The sequence below is a fragment of the Phyllobates terribilis genome, unplaced genomic scaffold (assembly GCF_046119375.1).
Source record: "Phyllobates terribilis strain yellow unplaced genomic scaffold, ASM4611937v1 Scaffold_10__3_contigs__length_209671492, whole genome shotgun sequence".
In the NCBI taxonomy this organism is placed as follows: domain Eukaryota; kingdom Metazoa; phylum Chordata; class Amphibia; order Anura; family Dendrobatidae; genus Phyllobates; species Phyllobates terribilis.
Genome location: NW_027362770.1, coordinates 203,297,909 through 203,324,062, shown reverse-complemented (window position 1 = coordinate 203,324,062; position 26,154 = coordinate 203,297,909). Strand labels below are relative to the sequence as shown.

Genomic DNA, 26,154 nt, shown 5'->3' with positions numbered 1-26,154 from the left:
GTAGTTGATAATTTGGGATTCCAAGGGCTGGTGCAGACTGTATGGCCTGTTTAAGAGCGTAGAAGGCTTCCACTGATTTGGGACGTAGTGTAAAAGCTGACGTCATGAGGTCATCGTACAACGGTTGCATCAGCTTTGAGGCATCTGGAATCCATTGGCGACAATATGTGATAAGTCTTAAGAAAGCTTGTAATTGCTTAGGTCCTTTTGGTAGAGGAACGGTCTCAATAGCAATTTTCCTTTCACACGTTAGGTGTTTCAGGTTTGGAGAGAGACAATGGCCTAAAAACACAACTTTGGGCTGACACCACTGGATTTTGTTGAGGGACACCTTGCAGTTTTGTTGTGCAAGATGAAGGAGAAGACTGAGACTCGACTCTTCAGCTGTCGCCTGATCCGGACAACATAGTAGGAGATCATCCACATACTGAAGGACAACTTGATGGTTAGTCTCTCTCCATGGCCTTAAACACAAGAGGCAAGAGCCTGAGAGAAATGACTTGCTGAGTTCTGTGCGCCTTGTGGTAAGACCGTACAGGTGTATTGTGATCCTCTGTAAGTGAAGGCAAACAGGTACCAATCTTCTGGATGCAGTGGTACGCTGAAGAAAGCATTGGCCAGATCGATGACTGTGAAACGTTTTGCATCTGATGGTATTTCTGACAACAATGTATGTGGTTTGGGCACAATGGGACTTTCTAGTACGGTAGCCGCTGTGGCAAGACGACTCGCTCGGCTCTCCTGGAGGCAGACTCAGGACACACGTTCTCAGGTTTCCTTTCTGCTGGTTTATTATCAGCCATAAACTCATGCAGGTTTCATAGGAAAATCGAACAAGACCCCCCTGGGTTAAACGAAAAAAAAACAAAACAAAGTATAACTCAGGAGGTGTCGCATTGTATGTTAGAAAAGCGTATATCTGCACAGAGATTGAAGCTTCAGAGACTGGGAGTTCTGTGGAAACTGTTTGGGTAAGAATACAAGGAGAGAACAACGGAAAGGACACCATTGTAGGCATTTACTACAGGCCACCTGGGCAAGCTGAAGATATGGATGAACTCTTTATGTATCAAATGACCAAGTTCTCCAAAAAATATGACGTAGTGGTCATGGGAGATTTCAACTATCCAGACATTTGTTGGGAATCTCTCTCAAGTAAAACTAACAGGTCAAGCAAATTCTTATCCTCTCTTGCTGACAACTTTATCTTCCAAAAGGTAGGGGAGAAAACAAGGGGATCTGCTACTTTGGATCTAATCCTTATAAACAGGGAGGAAATGGTTGAGGAGGTAAAGGTGGCTGGGACCCTAGGAGGCAGCGATCATGCTATTATAGAATTTTGGATAACTAGAGGAGGAAGACATGTGAAGACTCAAACTTCAAGGTTAGATTTTAGAAAGGCAGATTTTAAGAGACTCAGAAAGAGAATAGGAGGGATCCAATGGCTGGATGTCCTTAAGGACAAACATGTCCAGGAAGGATGGGAAATTTTTAAAACTGAGATTCTCAAAGCACAATCGTTAACAATCCCGAAAAGTAGGAAGAATGGGAAGCATTTAAGGAAACCAGGATGGATGAACACAGAACTTAAACACATGCTAAAAAGAAAGAAAGAAATGTTTATTAAATGGAAAGAGGGAGGCATATCTAAAGAAGATTATAATGCAGTCTGCAGATCCTGTAGGGCACGTATCAGGTTAGCTAAAGCTGACAATGAATTAAGACTTGCAAGAGATGTCAAAAGCAACAAAAAAGGATTTTGGGGGTATGTCAAAAGTAAAAGAAAAGTCAAAGATGCTATAGGATTTTTACAGGATGAAAATGGAGAAATGGTAAGAGAGGATGTTGAGAAGGCCGAACTTTTTAATTCTTATTTTGCATCTGTTTTCTCTCAGAAAGAAAATGTATCATCAGCTGATCTTCACTGTCGTTTTAAAGGAATAGAAGAATCCAAGTTATCTGTAAACAGAAAGATTGTGAGGGAATATTTAGCTAACATAAATGAGTTCAAGTCTCCAGGTCCAGATGAATTACACCCCAGAGTACTGAAGGAGATCGTAGAAGAAATTTTAGAACCACTCTCCATAATCTTTGAAAATTCTTGGAGAACAGGAGAAGTCCCAGAAGACTGGAGAAGAGCAAATGTTGTTCCTATCTTCAAAAAGGGGAAGAAGGTGGACCCAGGGAACTATAGGCCGGTGAGTCTGACTTCTATACCAGGAAAGATCTTTGAACAAATTATTAAACAACATGTAGGTAAGTACATGGATAAGAATGAAGTGATTAACCAGAGTCAGCATGGGTTTGTAACTAACAAGTCATGTCAGACTAACTTAATTTCCTTCTATGACAGAATCACTGACTGGGTGGATCAGGGAAATGCTGTAGATATAGTATATCTTGACTTCAGCAAAGCATTTGACAAAGTATCTCACACCATCCTTATTGAAAAAATGACCAAGTATGCAATGGACCAGGCAACTGTTAGGTGGATTCATAACTGGCTTAGTGATCGGACTCAAAGGGTGGTTGTAAATGGCTTCACATCCAGCTGGATGAATGTCTCAAGTGGGGTACCACAGGGCTCCGTCCTGGGACCTGTATTGTTCAACATCTTTATTAATGATTTAGATGAAGGAATTGAGGGTAAACTGATTAAATTTGCTGATGACACAAAGCTAGGAGGGATAGCTAATACTAGAGAAGAGAGAGAGAGGATTCAAAAAGACCTAAATAAACTGGAGCAGTGGGCAGCAACCAACAGAATGGTTTTTAACAGGGAAAAATGCAAAGTACTACATCTGGGCAATAAAAATGAAAAAAGCATATACAGAATGGGAGGAATAGAGCTAAGCAACAGTACATGTGAAAAAGACTTAGGTATACTAATAGATCATAGACTGAACATGAGTCAACAGTGTGATGCAGCAGCAAAAAAGGCAAATACAATTCTGGGATGTATTAACAGAAGCATACAGTCTAGATCACGTGAAGTCATTATCGGACTTTACTCCTCTTTGGTCAGACCTCATCTGGAATACTGTGTACAGTTTTGGGCACCACATTTTAAAAAAGACATCGACAAACTGGAGCAAGTTCAGAGAAGAGCGACCAGAATGGTGACTGGTCTGCAAACCATGTCCTATGAGGAACGGTTGCAGGATTTGGGAATGTTTAGCTTGCAAAAAAGAAGACTGAGAGGAGACTTAATAGCTGTCTACAAATATGTCAAGGGCTGTCACATTGTAGAAGGATCATCTTTATTCTCATTTGCACAAGGAAAGACTAGAAGCAATGGGATGAAACTAAATGGGAGGAGACACAGATTAGATATTAGAAAAAACTTTTTGACAGTTAGGGTGATTAATGAGTGGAACAGGCTGCCACGAGAGGTGGTGAGTTCCCCTTCAATAGACGTCTTCAAACAGAGGCTGGACAGACATCTGTCTGAGATGATCTAGTGAATCCTGCTTTGAGCAGGGGGTTGGACCAGATGACCCAGGAGGTCCCTTCCAACTCTACATTCTATGATTCTATGATTCAGTCCATAGATGAGCGGGTTCCGCCCGCTCTCGGTAGCATAAACTGCACTGCTAAAGTCCATGTGAAAAGCTCTGCAGCTTCCACAATACTGTCTGGAGACTTCCCTCTCTAGACCACACTCCAGAGAAAAAAAAAGGGACTGAGCTTTTACACATTGCTCAGCCACACCCTGAGGGGAAGTAGGGGAATGGCGTCCCGCCCTCTTTGCCATTCCCATAAAACCGCACACCCTTTAACAGAGTAAGCCTACCAGCATATAACACGCTGGCAAGAAAATAAAGTAGGTCGTAGTTCACACAGGAGAGCATCCTGAGTGACACATACCTCCCCTCACATATAAAACCAGTGACACTGTCACATATTCCCCCCCTCTGCCCAAAGCCAGGGGTTTGGGCACCTTCTGACACCAGGCAGGGAATCCTAGAGAGGGCATCTGCATTCCCATGTAACTTCTCGGGCCTATGCTCCACATGAAGCCCTAGGAACCATCTAGTTACCCTGGCATTTTTACCCCTTTTCTCCCTCAACCATCTCAACGGGGCATGGTCTGATACTAATCTAAACTTCCGGCCTAGTAGGTAATATTTCAGTGTATCCACGGCCCATTTTATGGCTAAACACTCTTTCTCTACTATGGCGTAGTTCTTTTCGCAGGAGGACAGCTTTCGGCTTAGATAGAGAATGGGATGTTCTTCCCCATTTATCTCTTGGGAGAGTACAGCCCCTAGACCAACCTCTGAAGCGTCCGTCTGGACCACAAATTCTTTCTTGAAGTCTGGCGCGACCAGGACCGGCTGCTTGCACAATGTTAGCTTCAACTGTTGAAACGCGGTCTCCGTTTCTTCCGTCCATTTCACCATGGTTGATTTGGTGCCTTTTAGAAGATCTGTTAGTGGCGCGGCAATCATGGCGAAATTTGGGATAAACCGCCGGTAGTATCCTACCATTCCTAGGAATGCTCTCACCTGCTTCTTCGAGAGTGGTTGTGGCCAGGTTTGAATTGCCTCCACTTTCTTGATTTGCGGCTTTATTTCGCCTCTCCCAACAACATAGCCCAGGTACTTGGCCTCCTCCTTCCCGATGGCACACTTTCTTGGATTTATGGTAAATCCTGCCTTCCTTAGCGCGTCCAGAACGGCCTGTAGTTTAGGTAGGTGACTAGCCCAGTCTGGGCTAAAGACCACAATGTCGTCGAGGTAGGCTGCGGCATACTTCTTATGTGGGGCTAGGATCCCATCCTTAGCCCTCTGGAAAGTGTCTGGGGCCCCCTGTAGTCCGAACGGCATCCACGTGTATTGAAAACACCCATCAGGTGTTGAGAAAGCCGTCTTCTCCTTAGCCATCTGGGACATGGGGATCTGCCAGTAGCCCTTCATCAGGTCGAGAGTGGTGATGTACCTCGCCAGTCCAAGCCGCTCGATGAGTTCGTCGACGCGGGGCATCGGGTACGCGTCACACTTGGATACCTCATTCAGCCGGCGGTAGTCATTACAAAACCTCCACTCTCCATTGGGTTTCGGCACGAGGACGATTGGGCTCGACCACCCACTCTTTGACTCCTCTATTACTCCGAGATCTAACATCCTCTTCACCTCGGCCGAGATCACCTCCCGGCGTGCTTCCGGAATCCGATACGGCTTCAGATTCACTCGTACGTGCGGCTCTGTCAGCACATCATGCTCTACCACTTGAGTATGCCCCAGCAACTCTGAGAACAGCTCCCGATTCCGCTGTAGTAATTCTCGACACTGTTGCTTCTGGGCCGATGATAGAATCTCTGCAATAGTGACCTCCTCCACCTTGCCTTCTGGTGCGGCTCCCAGGCAAGGAGTTTCCACAGGTTCACGGTCCCGCCACGGCTTGAGCAAATTTACATGATATGTTTGATGCGGCTTTCTTCGGCCAGGCTGGTGGACTTTATAATTAACCTCGCTGACTTTCTCCACCACCTCGTATGGACCTTGCCACTTGGCGAGGAACTTTCTCTCGATGGTAGGGATCAGCACCAAAACACGGTCCCTGGGCTGGAACTGTCTTAGTCTCGCCGACCGGTTATAGACCCTCGTCTGGGCTTCCTGCGCCTGGAGGAGGTGTTCCTTCACGATGGGCATCACCTTTGACATTTTCTCCTGTAACTAGGCGACATGTTCGATGATACTCCGGTGTGGTGTGACATCAGCCTCCCAAGTTTCCTTGGCGATGTCTAGGAGACCTCTTGGATGCCGCCCATATAGGAGCTCAAATGGAGAAAAGCCAGTGGAGGCTTGAGGAACTTCTCTGACAGAGAAAAGCAGAAATGGGAGCAGGTAGTCCCAGTCTCGCCCATCCTTTTCAACGACCTTCTTGAGCATCGCCTTTAAGGTCTTGTTGAAGCGTTCCACTAGGCCGTCCGTCTATGTATGATAAACCGAGGTCCGAAGCTGAGTTATCTGAAGGACTCTGCAAAGCTCCTTCATCACCTTGCTCATGAAGGGGGTTCCTTGGTCTGTCAGAATCTCTTTTGGTAGACCTGTCCGAGCAAAAATATGGACCAGCTCTCGGGCTATACTTTTACTGGACATGTTCCTTAGGGGAACCGCTTCCAGATACCGAGTCGCATAGTCCATGATGACCAGGATATATTGGTGGCCCCGAGCTGATTTAACTAAGGGGCCCACGAGGTCCATGGCAATCCTCTCAAAGGCAACCTCTATCACAGGTAGTGGGACTAAGGGACTACGGAAGTGGGAGGAGGGAGCGGTTATTTGGCAGGTGGGGCAGGACCTACAATAGTTTTGAACTTCTCGATAACACCCTGGCCAATAAAACCTTCTCAATATCCTCTCCTGAGTTTTCTCGACCCCTAGGTGTCCCCCCAGAACATGTGAATGGGCCATATCTAGCACCCGCCGTCTGTATGGCCCCGGCACTAACAGCTGTTCCACTATCTCACTGCCCCTCAGTTTGGCCACCCGATATAACAACTCCCCCTGCACTGCAAAGTGGAGGAATTTGGTGTCGGCCCCCGGCTCTTGGGCAACCCCATTACATACAGTACCCTGGTCAAACGTCCCTTTTAAGGTCAGGTCTCGAACTTGAGCAGTCCCAAAGTTCTCTTTGGACATATCTAACGCAGGGAGGTCGGCCTCCTCGGTCACCGTCTCACCCTCATCCCCGACAAGGACGCACAGTGGGAACTCCTCCATCTGAGACTTCGTCGGGGGTTCTTCTTCAAGGACCTGGCTTTTCCCCATACTACTTAGTCCAGTTCCCTTCCCCCACAAGTCCCAGAATAAGGAAAAATCGCGGCCCAATATGACGGGATGTATCAGGTCCTTTACTACCCCGACTTCATGGGACTGGGCACCACAGTCTGTCCCCACTGTTACTGTGGCCACGGGATAGTCCTTGGCGTCACCATGGATGCACCGAACGCCCAGGGTTTTGGAAGGGATCAACTGGTGGGGAAAGGATGCTCTGATCAAGGTCACCAGACTCCCGGAGTCCAACAGTCCAAGCACTTTTACTCCATTAATGGACACTGCACACGCCTGCGGCCCCTCGCCGGGTTGTCAGTCCACGCTACAGGCTGGATAGGCATAATAGGAGACCCGTCTGCCTAAGCTGCAGTCCATGGGCTCAGGGGATATTTGACACCTGGCGGCTACATGTCCAGGGTTGTGACACCGCCAGCAAACTATATCTTTACCAACTGTTCTAAAGGCACCTTCAGTAGGAGTGGGATTTCCCCCAGTGGTGGCTCTAGACCCCTTCCGTGGTGAACCCGCCCCCTTTTGGGTATCCCAGTAGGGAGAAGTGACTGCATCCGGTTTCCCAAGAGATCTCTCTACTACCTGGTACCTCTCTACCAGACCGATGAAGTCATCTGCGTTCTGGGGATCACCCTGGGCAACCCAGGTCTGTACTGGCTTGGGAAGGGAATGCATGAACCTGTCAATCACCACCCACTCAACCATCTGGGCCGGAGTGGAGGACTCCGGTTGTAGCCACTTCTGAACAAGATGCAGGAGGTCAAACATCTGCGAGCGAGGGGGTTTGTTGCTAGCATACGCCCAGTGATGAACTCGCTGGGCTCTTACCGCCATATTTACTCCTAGACGTGCTAAGATCTCTGTCTTTAGTTTGGCATATTCCTTAGCATGTTGCAGCGCCAAGTCAAAATACGCCTTCTGGGGTTCACCCGATAAATATGGCGCCAGAACCTCTGCCCACTGTGCTGGAGGAAGTCTCTCACGATCAGCCACCCTCTCAAAAACAGTCAGAAATGCTTCTACATCATCCCCAGGGGTCATCTTCTGCATGGCCCGCCTTACCGCCTTCCTGGCGTGAGAATCATCTGTCGGCCCTGGGGGTGGGGCGGCTGCCCTGCTCTGGATGGCGTCTGCCAAAAGCTGTATCTGCTGTTGCGCCTCCTGCTGGTGCTGCTGCGCCTCCTGCTGGTGCTGCTGCTGTGACTTTTGCTGCAACTGGATCTGCTGAAGCAACAGTTTGGTCGTCTCCTGGTGCTGCTGCTGCATGCTCCGCTGGGCCTGCTGCATACTCTCCTGGTGCTGCTGCTGCATGCTCTGCTGGGCCTGCAGGTGTTGCTGCTGCATGCTCTGCTGGGCCTGGACCAGGTGCTTAACGAGCTCCTCCATGCTGCTGGACTTCCCTGGCTGGCTGGCAGCCTTCACCCAGGACATCCACCGGTCTTTGTAGCAGGTACACGTGTTCCTGGAATCCTGCACGCACTCTCATACCACCTGTGGCAAGACGACTCGCTGGGCTCTCCTGGAGGCAGACTCAGGACACACGTTCTCAGGTTTCCTTTCTGCTGGTTTATTATCAGCCATAAACTCATGCAGGTTTCACAGGAAAAACAAACATGCCCCCTCTGGGTTAAACTAAAAAAAAACAAAACAAAGTATAACTCAGTCCATAGATGAGTGGGTTCCGCCCGCTCTCGGTAGCATAAACTGCACTGCTAAAGTCCTTGTGAAAAGCTCTGCAGCTTCCACAATACTGTCTGGAGACTTCACTCTCCAGACCACACTCCAGAGAAAAAAAAAGGGACTGAGCTTTTACACATTGCTCAGCCACACCCTGAGGGGAAGTAGGGGAATGGCGTCCCGCCCTCTTTGCCATTCCTATAAAACCGCACACCCTTTAACAGAGTAAATCTACCAGCATATAACACGCTGGCAGAAAAATAAAGTAGGTCTTAGTTCACACAGGAGAGCATCCTGAGTGACACATACCTCCCCTCCCATATAAAACCAGTGACACTGTCACACCGCGTTAACAGCTCGGAGCTTAAGTTGTTGGCAGAACTGAACACCAGAGTCCCATGTGGTGTCACTGACAAGTGAGGCATCATTAAATGCAGTGTCCATAACAGACCAATATGCATCGCCTGCTTTTAGATTTGCCAGGGAAATGAGATCTTGCCATGTGGCTGAGTAATTCCTTTGGATTTGAAGCATGCTTCTATAGAAAGGCATCGGCTGTTTTTCTGGATCTGGGAGTTGGTTCAGCAGAGTAGCAGCTTGCTGGGGTGTAAACTTAACATAAAGGATGGGTTCCTCAGACGTGGGCGTTGGCACGGTTGGTGGTGGCACCTGAGGCGGGAGTAGAGATGGCACCGGAAGTACAGGTGTAATTACTAGTGTATGAGGAGCAGGAGGAGGTAACAGTCCTGGAATGAGGGGCTCTATTTGGGCAGCTCCTATATCATGGGGTGGAGTCCAGGTGACGCAGGTAGTCTTAAAAGCTTTAACAGTCCTGTCCTCATTACTAATTAACCTGATTCCAGAGAGGCAGCAAATGCTTGGGGGGCTACACTTGTTCATTATAATTCCAACAATCTCCCTTGCACACGCATGAACAGGGAACCCGAAGAGGCCAACACCAATGGCAGGAATTGTCAAGGTCTCAATCTGCTCACTAATATTGGCATACTCTAAGATACGAGTTATTGCCGCGCGCTGACATCTGGATAGGGATGACATCAATAGTAGGGATTACAGCGTGTATGATCATTCTACAAGGAGGATTGCCAGATTTAGTCACCGCTATGTCCCCAACAGCTATTGACCACGCGACTCAACAATGATTTGACTGTCAGTGTGAATAGTCGCCCCTCCTGCCTCCACTATAGCTCCAGCCACACCTCCGTTGTGCTCTAACCGAGGGTTGGCAGCATTAACAATAGCGTCCGCTTCCATTGTCGTTATGTCACCCTTACCCACCACTAACAAGGGTCCCTCAGGAAGTTCCTTTTCAAAAATGGGTTGCCAACATTCCCTCCCCTTCGTGCTTCCTGTGATGTTGGTGTCCCCTCCCCCAGATTGAGCCCCTCCTTGACTCAGTGGCCACCGTTCCATACCGGTGTGCGCTCGGCTGTGAGATACTGGGAATAGAGTTAGGTAGACTGCGTGAGAGTGCTGTTGTAGCGGAAGTGTTGGGAGGAGAGGTCGCTGCTTGAAGTAACTCGTGTGGACGTGCGGCTGAGTTGCCAGTGGAAGTGACAGTGGAAAGGGTCAGTACTGGGGATGATCCAGGTGGGAGAATAGCTGGGCTCACGATGGGAGCGTTAGGTGAAAGGGTCGGTGGCCCACTGGACACCGTTGTGACAGGGAACATGGGTAAAGCCTGTTCACTTCCCGAAGGAGTATAGTACTGGCCATTACTGGTCATTACTGGGTAAAAAGGATCTGGTCCTGTGGTGTGTAGCATTTGCCTAGTATGTCCACCACCGAAAGTCGTGTGTATATTCCTGGATTATGCCTCACTCGACTTAGCCAGATCTATGTCAGTTACATGATGATATGGCTCAGTTTGTATGATCTGAGGCAACGTTCCAAGATGGCCACCATCGGAGGCAGCACATTTGCCATCCACAAAATGGCTGCCGCCAGAAACAGTACATGTGCCATCCACAAAATGGCTGCCACCAGAAGGAGCACATTTGCCATCCACAAAATGGCTGCCGCCAGAAGGAGCACATTTGCCATTCACAAAATGGCTACCGCCAGACGGAGCACATTTGCCATCCACAAGATGGCTGCTGCCAGAAGAAGCTGCACATGGCAATGTGCCATCACCACCACCATTATATGGCGGTGGCCGCTCACAGGATACATTTTTGTAATACACATAACTCAAAACTCGGTCCTTTTTCCTTTCCTCTTCTACCCAATTTTCTCTATACAAACTTTCAGAGACTCTTTCCCATGCCCTGGCCGTAGACAACAATCCATTATCTTCTAGAGTACCTTTTCTCTCGTTTAAGACAGTCTTCCACTCCAGGGGCTGTAACCTCCCCCCTTCTGGCATTCCACACTCCTTCATAAGCTTTTTACATTGTTTAGCGTGACTTTTCCCTTCACGAGTCGCAACTAATGTACCCGGGTCCAACTTGCCATCTGAATTTGGCTTAGTGGCAATGCGACACAACTGCATTAATTTCTCCATCTTTCTCTATATAGACCAAGATAACAAACACAAACCAAACAATAAGACGGGGGAGGATGACGCAAACCTGAGATTCTAAAGGAAAGCTGAGTCTGCAGCACACACTTTCTATCCATCTCTGTCCTGCCACGTGGTCCCTGTCTGATTTCCGTATATATACAGTACAGACCAAAAGTTTGGACACACCTTCTCATTTAAAGATTTTTCTGTATTTTCATGACTATGATAATTGTACATTCACACTGAAGGCATCAAAACTATGAATTACCACATGTGGAATTATATACTTAACAAAAAAGTGTGAAACAACTGAAAATATGTCTTATATTCTAGGGTCTTCACAGTAGCCACCTTTTGCTTTGATGACTGCTTTGCACACTCTTGGCATTCTCTTGATGAGCTTCAAGAGGTAGTCACCGGAAATGGTCTTCCAACAATCTTGAAGGAGTTCCCAGAGATGCTTAGCACTTGTTGGCCCTTTTGCCTTCACTCTGCGGTCCAGCTCACCCCAAACCATCTCGATTGGGTTCAGGTCTGGTGACTGTGGAGGCCAGGTCATCTGGCGTAGCCCCCCATCACTCTCCCTCTTGGTCAAATAGCCCTTACACAGCCTGGAGGTGTTTGGGGTCATTGTCCTGTTGAAAAATAAATGATGGTCCAACTAAACGCAAACCGAATGGAATAGTATGCCGCTGCAAGATGCTGTGGTAGCCATGCTGGTTCAGTATGCCTTCAATTTTGAATAAATCCCCAACAGTGTCACCAGCAAAGCCCCCCCACACCATCACACCTCCTCCTCCATGCTTCATGGTGGGAACCAGGCATGTAGAGTCCATCTGTTCACCTTTTCTGCGTCACACAAAGACACAGTGGTTGGAACCAAAGATCTCAAATTTGGACTCATCAGACCAAAGCACAGATTTCCACTGGTCTAATGTCCATTCCTTGTGTTCTTTAGCCCAAACAAGTCTCTTCTGCTTGTTGCCTGTCCTTAGCAGTGGTTTCCTAGCAGCTATTTTACCATGAAGGCCTGCTGCACAAAGTCTCCTCTTAACAGTTGTTGTAGAGATGTGTCTGCTGCTAGAACTCTGTGTGGCATTGACCTGGTCTCTAATCTGAGCTGCTGTTAACCTGCGATTTCTGAGGCTGGTGACTCGGATAAACTTATCCTCAGAAGCAGAGGTGACTCTTGGTCTTCCTTTCCTGGGGCGGTCCTCATATGAGCCAGTTTCTTTGTAGCGCTTGATGGTTTTTGCAACTGCACTTGGGGACACTTTCAAAGTTTTCCCAATTTTTCGACTGACTGATCTTCATTTCTTAAAGTAATGATGGCCACTCGTTTTTCTTTACTTAGCTGCTTTTTTCTTGCCATAATACAAATTCTAACAGTCTATTCAGTAGGACTATCAGCTGTGTATCCACTTGACTTCTGCTCAACACAACTGATGGTCCCAACCCCATTTATAAGGCAAGAAATCCCACTTATTAAACCTGACAGGGCACACCTGTGTTGTGAAAACCATTTCCGGTGACTACCTCTTGAAGCTCATCAAGAGAATGCCAAGAGTGTGCAAAGCAGTCATCAAAGCAAAAGGTGGCTACTTTGAAGAACCTAGAATATAAGACATATTTTCAGTTGTTTCACACTTTTTTGTTAAGTATATAATTCCACATGTGTTAATTCATAGTTTTGATGCCTTCAGTGTGAATGTACAATTTTCATAGTCATGAAAATACAGAAAAATCTTTAAATGAGAAGGTGTGTCCAAACTTTTGGTCTGTACTGTATGTAAAAAAATAAATAAATAAAACACCTCGTATTAATCCAATTACCAGGCCCCGTACCGAGTCACTCACTGTAGGCTACATGCCGAAACTCAATTTACTAGGCTCCGGGCCGAGTCACTCACTCCAGGCTACGCCGAGTCACTCACTCCAGGCTAAGTACCCCTACTTTCTCCACCAGAACTGAAAATCGTATCACAGGCGACAAATGTGAACTCTACCACAGACAATATCCTTTACTACTCCAGACACCGCTCAAAAACTAAATTGCTTCCTTTAATACCAGTCAATCTCCCCTCAACACAACACATACCAGGCAGCAGGCAACTGAGCACGTGACGGTTCTTCCGCAGTTAAATGGCCAGCAGTGGAGAGACCCTTCTGCCGTCTTACAGATACCTCGAAAACCGGACACAGTCAGGCAATCTGCACAGGATACCCCGAGGAACACAGGAAAAGACTACAGATTATAAAAATCAGCAGACTTACCGTGTTGGGTTATGGAGGTGATCAGTCTCCTGGCTCGGGGTATTCAGTGCCTCCTGCTGTTCCACTTGCCGGTCCTCAGGGTGTAGGGCTTCTTCCTCTGCTGGCCCCACATTGGGCGCCAAAAATGTTAGGGTGAACAATTTGATATGTTCACTAGTTGCCTGCTCCTGGCCTAATGAATATGATCAAGTGCATGCAAGAAAGAATAACATCAGACACACACAGTCGGATGTAAGCTCTCCTTGATCAGCTATGGCACAGCTCCATTCCTTTATTCAACCCGAACATAGACTTATATAAACTGTAAATAGGGGCTTGGTTAGCCCTAGAATGGGAGTAACCAGATGTATTCATTGGTTAATCCATGGGCAGATCCATGAGGTCATCAGGGTGGGTTTGGTCCATGAGGCCATCAGGGGGCGTGGTCCGTGAGGTCATAATGGGGGCGTGGTCCATGAGGTCATCAGGGGGCGTGATCCATGAGGTCATCAGTGGGCAGGATCCATGAGGTCATCAGGTGGGTTGGTCCATGAGGTCATCAGGGGGCGTGGTCCATGAAGTCATCAGGGTGGGTTTCTCCAAGCGATGTGTCGCTCTGTGGTTGGTTAGTCCTTCTATAGAATGCAGCTTCCTCCCAGAACAGAACATGGTGTGATGAAACAGGAAATGGCAGCCATCTTTTGATCTAAACAAGCTTATGTAAGGTGAAATAATGCACTTTGCGGGTCTTTTCTCTCAATCTCCTATGTCTTGAGGTTAATTAAGCATTTGATCCTATTGCTCTCCTCAATACTTCCATAGTCCAAAAAGAACAACCACGCCATCCATAGAAGAATCATGGATCGGCCACCACCCTCCCCTGACATCAGTTCTATTGAGAACCTTTGCAGTATCCTCAGCAGAAGATCTGTGAGGGTGGGAGGCCGTTCACATCAGAACAGCAACTCTGGGGGGATTTTGACATCCGGCAAAGAAATTCAAGCAGAAACTCTCCAGAAACTCACAAGATCAATGGAGGAGAATTGTGGAGGTGACATCACAGACGCTCCGATGTTACATGGACCTCGTTTCTGATGGAAAAGCTTCTGATCTCAGTGAATGTGACGTCTTAATGCTGCAGATCCCACAAATCACCGTTCTCAGATCTTCACAACCTGGAAAATGTCTGGACTTTTGTTCTGTAGAAGAATTTGCTGCTTTTTGAAGTTTTTTAGCTTTGGAATAAATCCTGTTCTCATTGGGAGATTTGTCCAATCAATGTGATTTATCCTCTAACGATGATTGTACATTGTACGACTCCTCTACATCCAGGAAAATCAGAGAAAAATCACAGGAAAATGGCAGCATTTGTGGAATAATGTGGAGTAGAATGTTACTGTATATAGAGACCACACCTGACTGCGCTGTACAGGCTCATCTACCCTCATGTCCTTCTCTAGAGCGCTCTCTCTTCTCCAGACCCTTCTGTTTTCTCACCTCTCCTCTGTCCGCTCACCTCTTTTCTGTCCCCTCACCTCTCCTCTGTCCCCTCACCTCTCCTCTGTCCCCTCACCTCTCCTCTGTCCCCTCACCTCTCCTCTGTCCCCTCACCTCTCCTCTGTCCCCTCATCTCTCCTCTGTCCCCTCATCTCTCCTCTGTCCCCTCATCTCTCCTCTGTCCCCTCATCTCTCCTCTGGCCCCTCTTCTCTCCTATGTCCCCTCATCTCTCCTCTGTCCCCTCATTTCTCCTCTGTCCCCTCATCTCTCATCTGTCCCCTTACCTCTCCCCTGTCCTCTCATCTCTCCTCTGACCCCTCATCTCTCCTCTGTCCCCTCATCTCTCCTCTGTCCCCTCAGCTCTCCTCTGTCCCCTCATCTCTTCTCTGTCCCCTCATCTTTCCTCTGTCTCCTCATCTTTCCTCTGTCTCCTCATCTCTCCACTGTCCCCTCTTCTCTCCTCTGTCCCCTCACCTCTCCGCTGTCCCATCTCTCCTCTGTCCCCTCATCTCTCCGCTGTCCCCTCATCTCTCCTCTGTCCTCTCATCTCTCCTCTGTCCCCTCAACTCTCCTCTGTCCCCTCATCTCTCCTCTGTCCCCTCATCTCTCCTCTGTCCCCTCATCTCTCCTCTGTCCCCCTCTCCTCTGTCCAATCACCTCTCCTCTGTTCCCTCATCTCTCCTCTGTTCCCTCATCTCTCCTCTGTCCTCTCACCTCTCCTCTGTCCCCTCACCTCTCCTCTGTCCCCTCACCTCTCTTCTGTCCCCTCATCTCTCCTCTGTCCCCTCACCTCTCTTCTGTCCCATCACCTGTCCCCTCACCTCTCCCGTTCCTGCACCTCTCTCCCCTCACCTCTCTTCTGTCTCCTCACCTCTCCCCTGTCCCCTCACTTCTCCCCTGTCCCCTCTCCTCTGCCCCCGCACCTTTCTTCTGTCCCCTCACCTCTCCCCTGTCCCCTCACCTCTCTTCTGTCTCCTCTCCTCTGTCCCCTCACCTCTCCCCAGACCTCTCCCTGTCATTCACCTCTCCCCTGTCCCCTCACCTCTCCTCTGTCCCCTCACCTCTCCTCTGTCCCCTCACCTCTCCACTGTCCCCTCATCTCTCCCCTCTCCTCTGTCCCCTCACCTCTCTACTGTCCACTCACCTATCCTCTGTCCAATCACCTCTCCTCTGTCCCCTCATCTCTCCTCTGTCCCATCATTTCTAGTCTGTCCCCTCATCTCTCATCTGTCCCCTTACCCCTCTTCTGTCCCCTCACCTCTCCCCTGTCCTCTCATCTCTCCTCTGTCCCCTCATCTCTCCTCTGTCCCCTCATCTCTTCTCTGTCCCCTCATCTTTCCTCTGTCTCCTCATCTCTCCACTGTCCCCTCATCTCTCCTCTGTCCCCTCACCTCTCCGCTGTCCCATCTCTCCTCTGTCCCCTCATCTCTCCTCTGTCCTCTAATCTCTCCTCTGTCCCCTCAACTCTCCTCTGTCCCCTCATCTCTCCTCTGTCCCCTCATCTCTCCTCTGTCCCCCTCACCTCTCCTCTGTCCAATCACCTCTCCTCTGTTCCCTCATCTCTCCTCTGTTCCCTCATCTCTCCTCTGTCCCCTCACCTCTCCTCTGTCCCCTCACCTCTCTTCTGTCCCCTCATCTCTCCTCTGTCCCCTCACCTCTCTTCTGTCCCATCACCTGTCCCCTCACCTCTCCCCTGTTCCCGCACCTCTCTCCCCTCACCTCTCTTCTGTCTCCTCACCTCTCCCCTCACCTCTCCCCTGTCCCCTCACCTCTCCCCTGTCCCCTCTCCTCTGCCCCGCACCTTTCTTCTGTCCCCTCACCTCTCTTCTGTCCCCTCACCTCTCTTCTGTCCCCTCACCTCCCCTGTCCCCTCACCTCTCTTCTGTCTCCTCTCCTCTGTCCCCTTACCTCTCCCCAGACCTCTCCCTGTCATTCACCTCTCCCCTCTCCCCTGTCCCCTCACCTCTCCTCTGTCCCCTCACCTCTCCACTGTCCCCTCATCTCTCCCCTCTCCTCTGTCCCCTCACCTCTATACTGTCCACTCACCTATCCTCTGTCCAATCACCTCGCCTCTGTCCCCTCATCTCTCCTCTGTCCCCTCATCTCTCCTTTGTCCTGTCACCTCTCGATTGTCCCCTCACCTCTCTCCTGTCCCCTCACCTCTCCTCTGTCCAATCACCTCTCCTCCGTCCCCTCACCTCTCCTCTGTCCCCTCACCTCTCCTCTGTCCCCTCACCTCCCTTCTGTCCCCTCACCTCTGCCCTGTCCCCTCACCTCTCCTCTGTACCCTCACCTCTCTTCTGTCCCCTCACCTCTCTTTTGTCCCCTCACCACTCCTCTGTCCCCTCGCCTCTCCTCTGTCCCCTCATCTCTCCTCTGTCCCCTCATCTCTCCTCTGTCCTCTCATCTCTCCTCCGTCCCCTCACTTTGCCTCTGTCCCCTCATCTCTCCTGGGTCCCCTCACCTTTCCTCTGTCCCCTCACCTCTCCTCTGTCCCCTCACCTCTCTTCTGTCCCCTCACCTCTCCCCTGTACCCTCACCTCTCTCACCTCTCCTCTGTCCCCTCACCTCTCCGCAAACCTCTCCACTGTCCCATCACCTCTCTTCTGTACCCTCACCTCTCCCCTGTCCCCTCACCTCTCCCCTGTCCCCTCATCTCTCCTCTGTCCCCTCACCTCTCCTCTGTCCCCTCACCTCTGCCCTGTCCCCTCACCTCTGTCCCCTCACCTTTCACCTCTCTTCTGTCCCCTCACCTCTCCGTTGTCCCCTCATCTCTCCTCTGTCCCCTCATCTCTCCTCTGTCCTCTCATCTCTCCTCTGTCCTATAATCTCTCCTCTGTCCCCTCACTTTGCCCTGTCCCCTCATCTCTACTCTGTCCCTTCATCTCTCCTGGGTCCCCTCACCTTTCCTCTGTCCCCTCACTTCTCCTCTGTCCCCTCAACTCTCCTCTGTCCCCTCACCTCTCCTCTGTCCAATCACCTCTCCTCTGTCCCCTCATCTCTCATCTGTTCTCTCACCTCTCCTCTGTCCCCTCACGTCTTCTTTGTCCCCTCACCTCTCTTCTGTCTCCTCATCTCTCCTCTGTCCCCTCACCTCTCTTCTGTCCCATCACCTGTCCCCTCACCTTTCCCCTGTCCCCTCACGTCTCTCCCCTCACCTCTCTTCTGTCTCATCACCTCTCCTCTTTCGCCTCACCTCTCCCCTGACCCCTCACCTCTCCCCCATCCCCTCTCCTCTGTCCCCTCACCTCTCCCCTGTCCCCTCACCTCTCTTCTGTCTCCTCACCTCTTCCCTGTCCCGTCACCTCTCCTCTGTCCCCTAACCTGTCCCCTCACCTCTCCCCTGTCCCCTCTCTTCTGTCCCCTCTCCTCTCTTCTGTCCCCTCACCACTCCTCTGTCCAATCAGCTCTCCTCTGTCCCCTCATCTGTCCTCTCACCTCTCCTCTGTCCTCTCACTTCTCCTCTGTCCCCTCACCTCTCTTCTGTCTCCTCATCTCTCCTGTGTCCCCTCACCTCTCATCTGTCCCATCACCTGTCCCCTCACCTCTCCCCTGTACCCTCACCTCTCTCCCCTCACCTCTCTTCTGTCTCATCACCTCTCCTCTGTCCCATCACCTCTCTTCTGTACCTCACCTCTCCTCTGTCCCCTCACCTCTCCCCTGTCCCCTCACCTCTCCCCTGTCCCCTCATCTCTCCTCTGTCCCCTCACCTCTCCTCTGTCCCCTCACCTCTACTCTGTCCCCTCACCTCTACCCTGTCCCCTCACCTCTCTGTCCCCTCACCTGTCCCCTCACCTCTCCCCTGTCCCCTCACCTCTCCTCTGTCCCCTCATATCGCCTCTGTCCTCTCATCTCTCTTCTGTTCCATAATCTCTGCTCTGTCTCCTCACCTCTCCTCTGTCCCCTCAACTATCTTCTGTCCCCTCAACTCTCATCTCTTCCCTCATCTCTCCTCTGTCCCCTCATCTCTCCTCTGTCCCCTCATCTCTTATCTGTCCCCTCATCTTTCCTCTGTCCTCTCATCTCTCCACTGTCCCCTAATCTCTCCTCTGTCCAATCACCTCTCCTCTGTCCCCTCATCTCTCCTCTGTTCTCTCATCTCTCCTCTGACCCCTCATCTCTCCTCTGTCCCCTCATGTCTCCTTTGTCCCCTCACCTCTCTTCTGTCTCCTCATCTCTCCTCTGTCCCCTCACCTCTCTTCTGTCCCATCACCTGTCCCCTCACCTCTCCCCTGTCCCCTCACCTCTCTCCCCTCACCTCTCTTCTGTCTCATCACCTCTCCTCTTTCACCTCACCTCTCCCCTGACCCCTCACCTCTCCTCTGTCCCCTCTCCTCTGTCCCCTCACCTTTCTTCTGTCCCCTCACCTCTCTTCTGTCCCCTCACCTCTCTTCTGTCCCCTCACCTCTCCACTGTCCCCTCACCTCTTTTGTCTCCTCTCCTCTATCCCCTCATCTCTCCCCAGACCTCTCCCCTGTCAATTCACCTCTCCCATGTCCCCTTACCTCTCCCCTGTCCCCTCACCTCTCCCCTGTCCCCTCACCTCTCCCATGTCCCCTTACCTCTCCCCTGTCCCCTCACCTCTCCCCTGTCCCCTCACCTCTGTCCCCTCAACTCTCCTCTGTCCCCTCACCTCTCTTCTGTCCAATCACCTCTCCCCTGTCCCCTCACCTCTCCCATGTCCCCTCACCTCTCCTCTGTCCCCTTACCTCTCCTCTGTCCCCTCAACTCTCCTCTGTCCCCTCACCTCTCTTCTGTCCAATCACCTCTCCTCTGTCCCCTCATCTCTCCTGTTCTCTCACCTCTCCTCTGTCCCCTCACTTCTCCTATGTCCCCTCACCTTTCTGTCTCCTCATCTCTCCTCTGTCCCCTCACCTCTCTTCTGTCCCATCACCTGTCCCCTCACCTCTCCCGTCCCCTCACCTCTCTCACCTCACCTCTCTTCTGTCTCATCACCTCTCCTCTGTCGCTTCACCTCTCCCCTGACCCCTCACCTCTCCCCTGTTCCCTCTCCTCGGTCCCCTCACCTCTCCTCTGTCCCCTCACCTTTCTTCTGTCCCCTCACCTCTCCTCTGTCCCCTCACCTTTCTTCTGTCCCCTCTCCTCTCTTCTGTCCCCTCACTTCTCCCCTGTCCCCTCACCTCTCCTCTGTCACCTAACCTGTCCCCTCTCCTCTCCCCTGTCCTCTCACCTCTCCCTTGTCCCCTCACCTCTCTTCTGTCCCCTCACCTCTCCTCTGTCCCCTCACCTCTCTTCTGTCCCCTCACCTCTCCTCTGTCCCCTCACCTTTCTTCTGTCCCCTCACCTCTCTTCTGTCCCCTCACCTCTCCTCTGTCCCCTCACCTCTCTTCTGTCCCCTCACCTCTCCTCTGTCCCCTCACCTTTCTTCTGTCCCCTCTCCTCTCTTCTGTCCCCTCACCTCTCCTCTGTCCCCTCACCTTTCTTCTGTCCCCTCACCTCTCCTCTGTCCCCTCACCTTTCTTCTGTCCCCTCTCCTCTCTTCTGTCCCCTCACTTCTCCCCTGTCCCCTCACCTCTCCTCTGTCCTCTCACCTCTCCCTTGTCCCCTCACCTCTCTTCTGTCCCCTCACCTCTCCTCTGTCCCCTCACCTTTCTTCTGTCCCCTCACCTCTCTTCTGTCCCCTCACCTCTCCTCTGTCCCCTCACCTCTCTTCTGTCCTCTCACCTCTCTTCTGTCCCCTCACCTTTCTTCTGTCCCCTCACCTTTCTTCTGTCCCCTCACCTCTCTTCTGTCCCCTCACCTTTCTTCTGTCCCCTCACCTCTCTTCTGTCCCCTCACCTTTCTTCTGTCCCCTCACCTCTCTTCTGTCCCCTCACCTCTCTTCTGTCCCCTCACCTCTCTTCTGTCCCCTCACCTTTCTTCTGTCCCCTCTCTTCTCTTCTGTCCCCTCACCTCTCTTCTGTCCCCTCACCTTTCTTCTGTCCCCTCACCTTTCTTCTGTCCCCTCTCCTCTCTTCTGTCCCCTCACTTCTCCCCTGTCCCCTCACTTCTCCCCTGTCCCCTCACCTTTCTTCTGTCCCCTCACCTTTCTTCTGTCCCCTCACCTTTCTTCTGTCCCCTCACCTTTCTTCTGTCCTCTCACCTCTCCCTTGTCCCCTCTCCTCTCTTCTGTCCCCTCACTTCTCCCTTGTCCCCTCTCCTCTCTTCTGTCCCCTCACCTCTCCTCTGTCCCCTCACCTTTCTTCTGTCCCCTCACCTTTCTTCTGTCCCCTCACCTTTCTTCTGTCCCCTCACCTTTCTTCTGTCCCCTCACCTCTCCTCTGTCACCTAACCTGTCCCCTCTCCTCTCTTCTGTCCCCTCTCCTCTCCCCTGTCCTCTCACCTCTCCCCTGTCCCCTCACTTCTCCCCTGTCCCCTCACCTCTCTTCTGGTCTTTCCTAGATTTTGCTACTGGGTGAAGGAGGATCCCCAGCAGCACAGAGTATTTCAGGAGAGGACAGTGCTGATTAGCTAGCGGTTACATACTGAAAGGAGCTGAGTCCCAACAGCACAGAGGATTTCAGGAGTGGAGGGAGCAGGGTCCCAGCAGCACAGAGTATGTCAGGGATTTCAGATATGTATTCGGAGACGACTCTTTCAGGTATATTTTTTATTATTCGTTATTTCCATAGAAAACCTCTTGCACCGATCGATCTCAGTTTTTTCTGCATTTTTTTACATTTTTAGTTTTTACAATACTGAGAATATTTTTAGAGAACACTGAGGCCGTTATCCTGCCGCACGGAGCAAAATGAGGATGAGAAGGTTCAGGGGGCGAGAAGGCACTGTCCGATGGTACCGGGGCGAGAGATGAGAGAACACACCGGGGGCACGAGGGGAGCGACACCGGATCCTTAACTAAAACACCCTGCGTCTGTGACAGCCACCGTCCTCCCTCCCCCACTTCAAACACCTCCACCAACAATGCGGTGTCCACTAGTGATGTCATCAGGTCTATGACATCACTGCAGATACGAAAGCCAAATTACACGTCACATTAAAAGCAATCTTCCATAAACAGTGAAGTCACTCTGTACATGCATCACATACATTGCACTGTATTATCCTCCAGAGCTGCACTCACTATTCTGCTGGTGTAGTCACTGTGTACATATATTACATTACTGATCCTGTGTTGCTTCCTGTATTATCCTCCAGAGCTGCACTCACTATTCTGCTGGTGTAGTCACTGTGTACATACATTACATTACTGATCCTGAGTTACATCCTGTATTATACTCCAGAGCTGCACTCACTATTCTGCTGGTGCAGTCACTGTGTACATACATTACATTACTGATCCTGAGCTACCTCCTGTATTATACTCCAGAGCTGCACTCACTATTCTGCTGGTGCAGTCACTGTGTACATACATTACATTACTGATCCTGAGCTACATCCTGTATTATACTCCAGAGCTGCACTCACTATTCTGCTGGTGGAGTCACTGTGTATATACATTACATTACTGATCCTGAGTTACATCCTGTATTATACTCCAGAGCTGCACTCACTATTCTGCTGGTGCAGTCACTGTGCACATACATTACATTACTGATCCTGAGTTACATCCTGTATTATACTCCAGAGCTGCACTCACTATTCTGCTGGTGCAGTCACTGTGTACATACATTACATTACTGATCCTGAGTTACATCCTGTATTATACTCCAGAGCTGCACTCACTATTCTGCTGGTGCAGTCACTGTGTACATACATTACATTACTGATCCTGAGTTACCTCCTGTATTATACTCCAGAGCTGCACTCACTATTCTGCTGGTGCTGTCACTGTGTACATACATTACATTACTGATCCTGAGTTACATCCTGTATTATACTCCAGAGCTGCACTCACTATTCTGCTGGTACAGTCACTGTGTACATACATTACATTACTGATCCTGAGTTACCTCCTGTATTATACTCCAGAGCTGCACTCACTATTCTGCTGGTGCAGTCACTGTGTACATACATTACATTACTGATCCTGAGTTACCTCCTGTATTATACTCCAGAGCTGCACTCACTATTCTGGTGGTGCAGTCACTGTGTACATACATTACATTACTGATCCTGAGTTACATCCTGTATTATACCCCAGAGCTGCACTCACTATTCTGCTGGTGCAGTCACTGTGTACATACATTACATTACTGATCCTGAGTTACATCCTGTATTATACCCCAGAGCTGCACTCACTATTCTGCTGGTGGAGTCACTGTGTACATACATTACATTACTGACCCTGAGTTACATCCTGTATTATACCCCAGAGCTGCACTCACTATTCTGCTGGTGCAGTCACTGTGTACATACATTACATTACATTACTGATCCTGAGTTACATCCTGTATTATACTCCAGAGCTGCACTCACTATTCTGCTGGTGCAGTCACTGTGTACATACATTACATTACTGATCCTGAGTTACATCCTGTATTATACCCCAGAGCTGCACTCACTATTCTGCTGGTGCAGTCACTGTGTACATACATTACATTACATTACTGATCCTGAGTTACCTCCTGTATTATACCCCAGAGCTGCACTCACTATTCTGCTGGTGCTGTCACTGTGTACATACATTACATTACTGATCCTGAGTTACATCCTGTATTATACTCCAGAGCTGCACTCACTATTCTGCTGGTGCAGTCACTGTGTACATACATTACATTACTGATCCTGAGTTACATCCTGTATTATACTCCAGAGCTGCACTCACTATTCTGCTGGTGCTGTCACTGTGTACATACATTACATTACTGATCCTGATTTACATCCTGTATTATACTCCAGAGCTGCACTCACTATTCTGCTGGTGCAGTCACTGTGTACATACATTACTGATCCTGAGTTACATCCTGTATTATACTCCAGAGCTGCACTCACTATTCTGCTGGTGCAGTCACTGTGTACATACATTACTGATCCTGAGTTACCTGCTGTATTATACTCCAGAGCTGCACTCACTATTCTGCTGGTGCAGTCACTGTGTACATACATTACATTACTGATCCTGAGTTACCTCCTGTATTATACTCCAGAGCTGCACTCACTATTCTGCTGGTGCAGTCACTGTGTACATACATTACATTACTGATCCTGAGTTACATCCTGTATTATACTCCAGAGCTGCACTCACTATTCTGCTGGTGCAGTCACTGTGTACATACATTACATTACTGATCCTGAGTTACATCCTGTATTATACCCCAGAGCTGCACTCACTATTCTGCTGGTGCAGTCACTGTGTACATACATTACTGATCCTGAGTTACCTCCTGTATTATACCCCAGAGCTGCACTCACTATTCTGCTGGTGCAGTCACTGTGGACATATCTTCATTAGTGAGTGCAGCTCTGGAGGATAATGCAGCAGAGGATGACACACGCTCTGCACCTCATGGCTTCTCTGTTTATGGCCGGTCAGGGGCTTTCTCTTGTGCTGTCACCTTCGTTGGTTGGCGACTTCTTCTGATAATCGCAGGATTCTTCGGCCGCACATTGGGGGGTCGGTGGGTGACATAATTTGGGGCTCATGTCCCCCCTGTGTGGGGTCTTTGCTGAGCTCTGTGCAGGGGCAGAGGTTTCGCTGTCGGCAGACTGTTCCTCCAGGGGGTGGCCGGTCGGGGGGCGCGGCTGATCAGGGGGTGCGGACCGTCAGGCGGGGGGGGCGCGGACCGTCGGTGGTGTCTCAGCAGATATTTCGGTATTTGAGTTAAGGTTCGGCGATCGCTCTTCTCCAGTAGCGAGGTCCTGGGGCGACGTGATTGGCTACTGCTGGAGATAGTCGAAGGATTCCCGCCGTAGAAGACCCACAATGTCCCGTTTGCCGTAAGCGAAAGACCCCACATTTGTGGGCGCATAGACCGGACCCAGGGTGTTGCTCGATCTCACCAGGAAGTCGGCCAAGCGCTGCGTGGCGCAGGTCGCCGTATTACATTTCCGCTTCTCCACCTGACTCCTGCGAGACAAAGAGAAAACAGCGGTAAGTGGAGCAAACTGTGCAACGTTCTGCAGAGAGGTCAGTGGCGTGATAATCTGCAGGATATATCACTATGTATCTGTCAGGAGGTGGAGGTGCGATGGTCTGCAGAGAGGTCAGTGGTGTGATAATCTGCAGGATATATCACCATGTATCTGTCAGGAGGTGGAGGTGCGATGCTCTGCAGTGTAGTCCTATCCCTGGTACCTCTTTTGTCGGGTGCCGTCCAGCAGGGGGCGCAGGACTCCCGGCGAGGGCTGGCGGCTCCGCAGGGTCATGCTCCATTCCTTCTCATTGGAGATGTCGCTGATTCTTATTCTGGATACAGATAATAACCTGTGAGGTCACATGACTCCAGCAGATGAAGTGCAAGCTCCGCAGACCACTCTGCCCCATGTGGGGTCGCACTCACCGGTTTGTGGGAGCGGAGTCCAGGCAGCTCAGGGTCACAGACAGGACCAGGAGGAGGCTCAGCCCAAAGTGGCTCATGGTGACGTCCGGGGGCAACTAAGGAGCAAAAACAGGAGGGTAATCCGCTGGACAAGAGACGGGACCCCTAATATAACACTGCCAAGCTGTGTGTGCCAGGAGGAGATGATCCTGTGTGCCAGGAGGAGATGACTGTGTGTGTACCAGGAGGAGATGACCCTGTGTGTGCCAGGAGGAGATGACCCTGTGTGTACCAGGAGGAGATGACCCTGTGTGTGCCAGGAGGAGATAACCCTGTGTGTGCCAGGAGGAGATGACCCTGTGTGTACCAGGAGGAGATGACCCTGTGTGTGCCAGGAGGAGATGACCCTGTGTGTGCCAGGAGGAGATATCCCTGTGTGTGCCAGGAGGAGATGACTGTGTGTGTACCAGGAGGAGATGACCCTGTGTGTGCCAGGAGGAGATATCCCTGTGTGTGCCAGGAGGAGATGACCCTGTGTGTGCCAGGAGGAGATGACCCTGTGTGTACCAGGAGGAGATATCCCAGTGTGTGCCAGGAGGAGATGACCCTGTGTGTACCAGGAGGAGATGACCTTGTGTGTACCAGGAGGAGATGACCCTGTGTGTGCCAGGAGGAGATGACCCTGTGTGTACCAGGAGGAGATGACCTTGTGTGTACCAGGAGGAGATGACCCTGTGCATGCCAGGAGGAGATGACCCTGTGTGTGCCAGGAGGAGATGACCCTGTGTGTGCCAGGAGGAGATGACCCTGTGTGTGCCAGGAGGAGATGACCGTGTGTGTGCCAGGAGGAGATGACCCTGTGTGTGCCAGGAGGAGATAACCCTGTGTGTGCCAGGAGGAGATGACCCTGTGTGTGCCAGGAGGAGACGACCCTGTGTGTGCCAGGAGGAGACGACCCTGTGTGTGCCAGGAGGAGATGACTGTGTGTGTGCCAGGAGGAGACGACCCTGTGTGTGCCAGGAGGAG

The 26,154-nt window shown here is 50.5% G+C and overlaps 1 protein-coding gene across 1 annotated transcript; it reads right to left on the bottom strand.

Annotated features, from left to right (window-relative positions):
• Nucleotides 1-23,956: 23,956 nt before the first annotated feature.
• Nucleotides 23,957-25,226, bottom strand: IAPP (islet amyloid polypeptide). Its single transcript, XM_073649253.1, has 3 exons — nucleotides 25,150-25,226; nucleotides 24,945-25,055; nucleotides 23,957-24,716 (listed from the first exon to the last, which is right to left on the bottom strand). Exons 1-3 carry the CDS (start codon nucleotides 25,224-25,226, stop codon nucleotides 24,527-24,529), a joined length of 378 nt encoding a protein of 125 aa, XP_073505354.1. The 3' UTR covers nucleotides 23,957-24,526.
• Nucleotides 25,227-26,154: the final 928 nt, after the last annotated feature.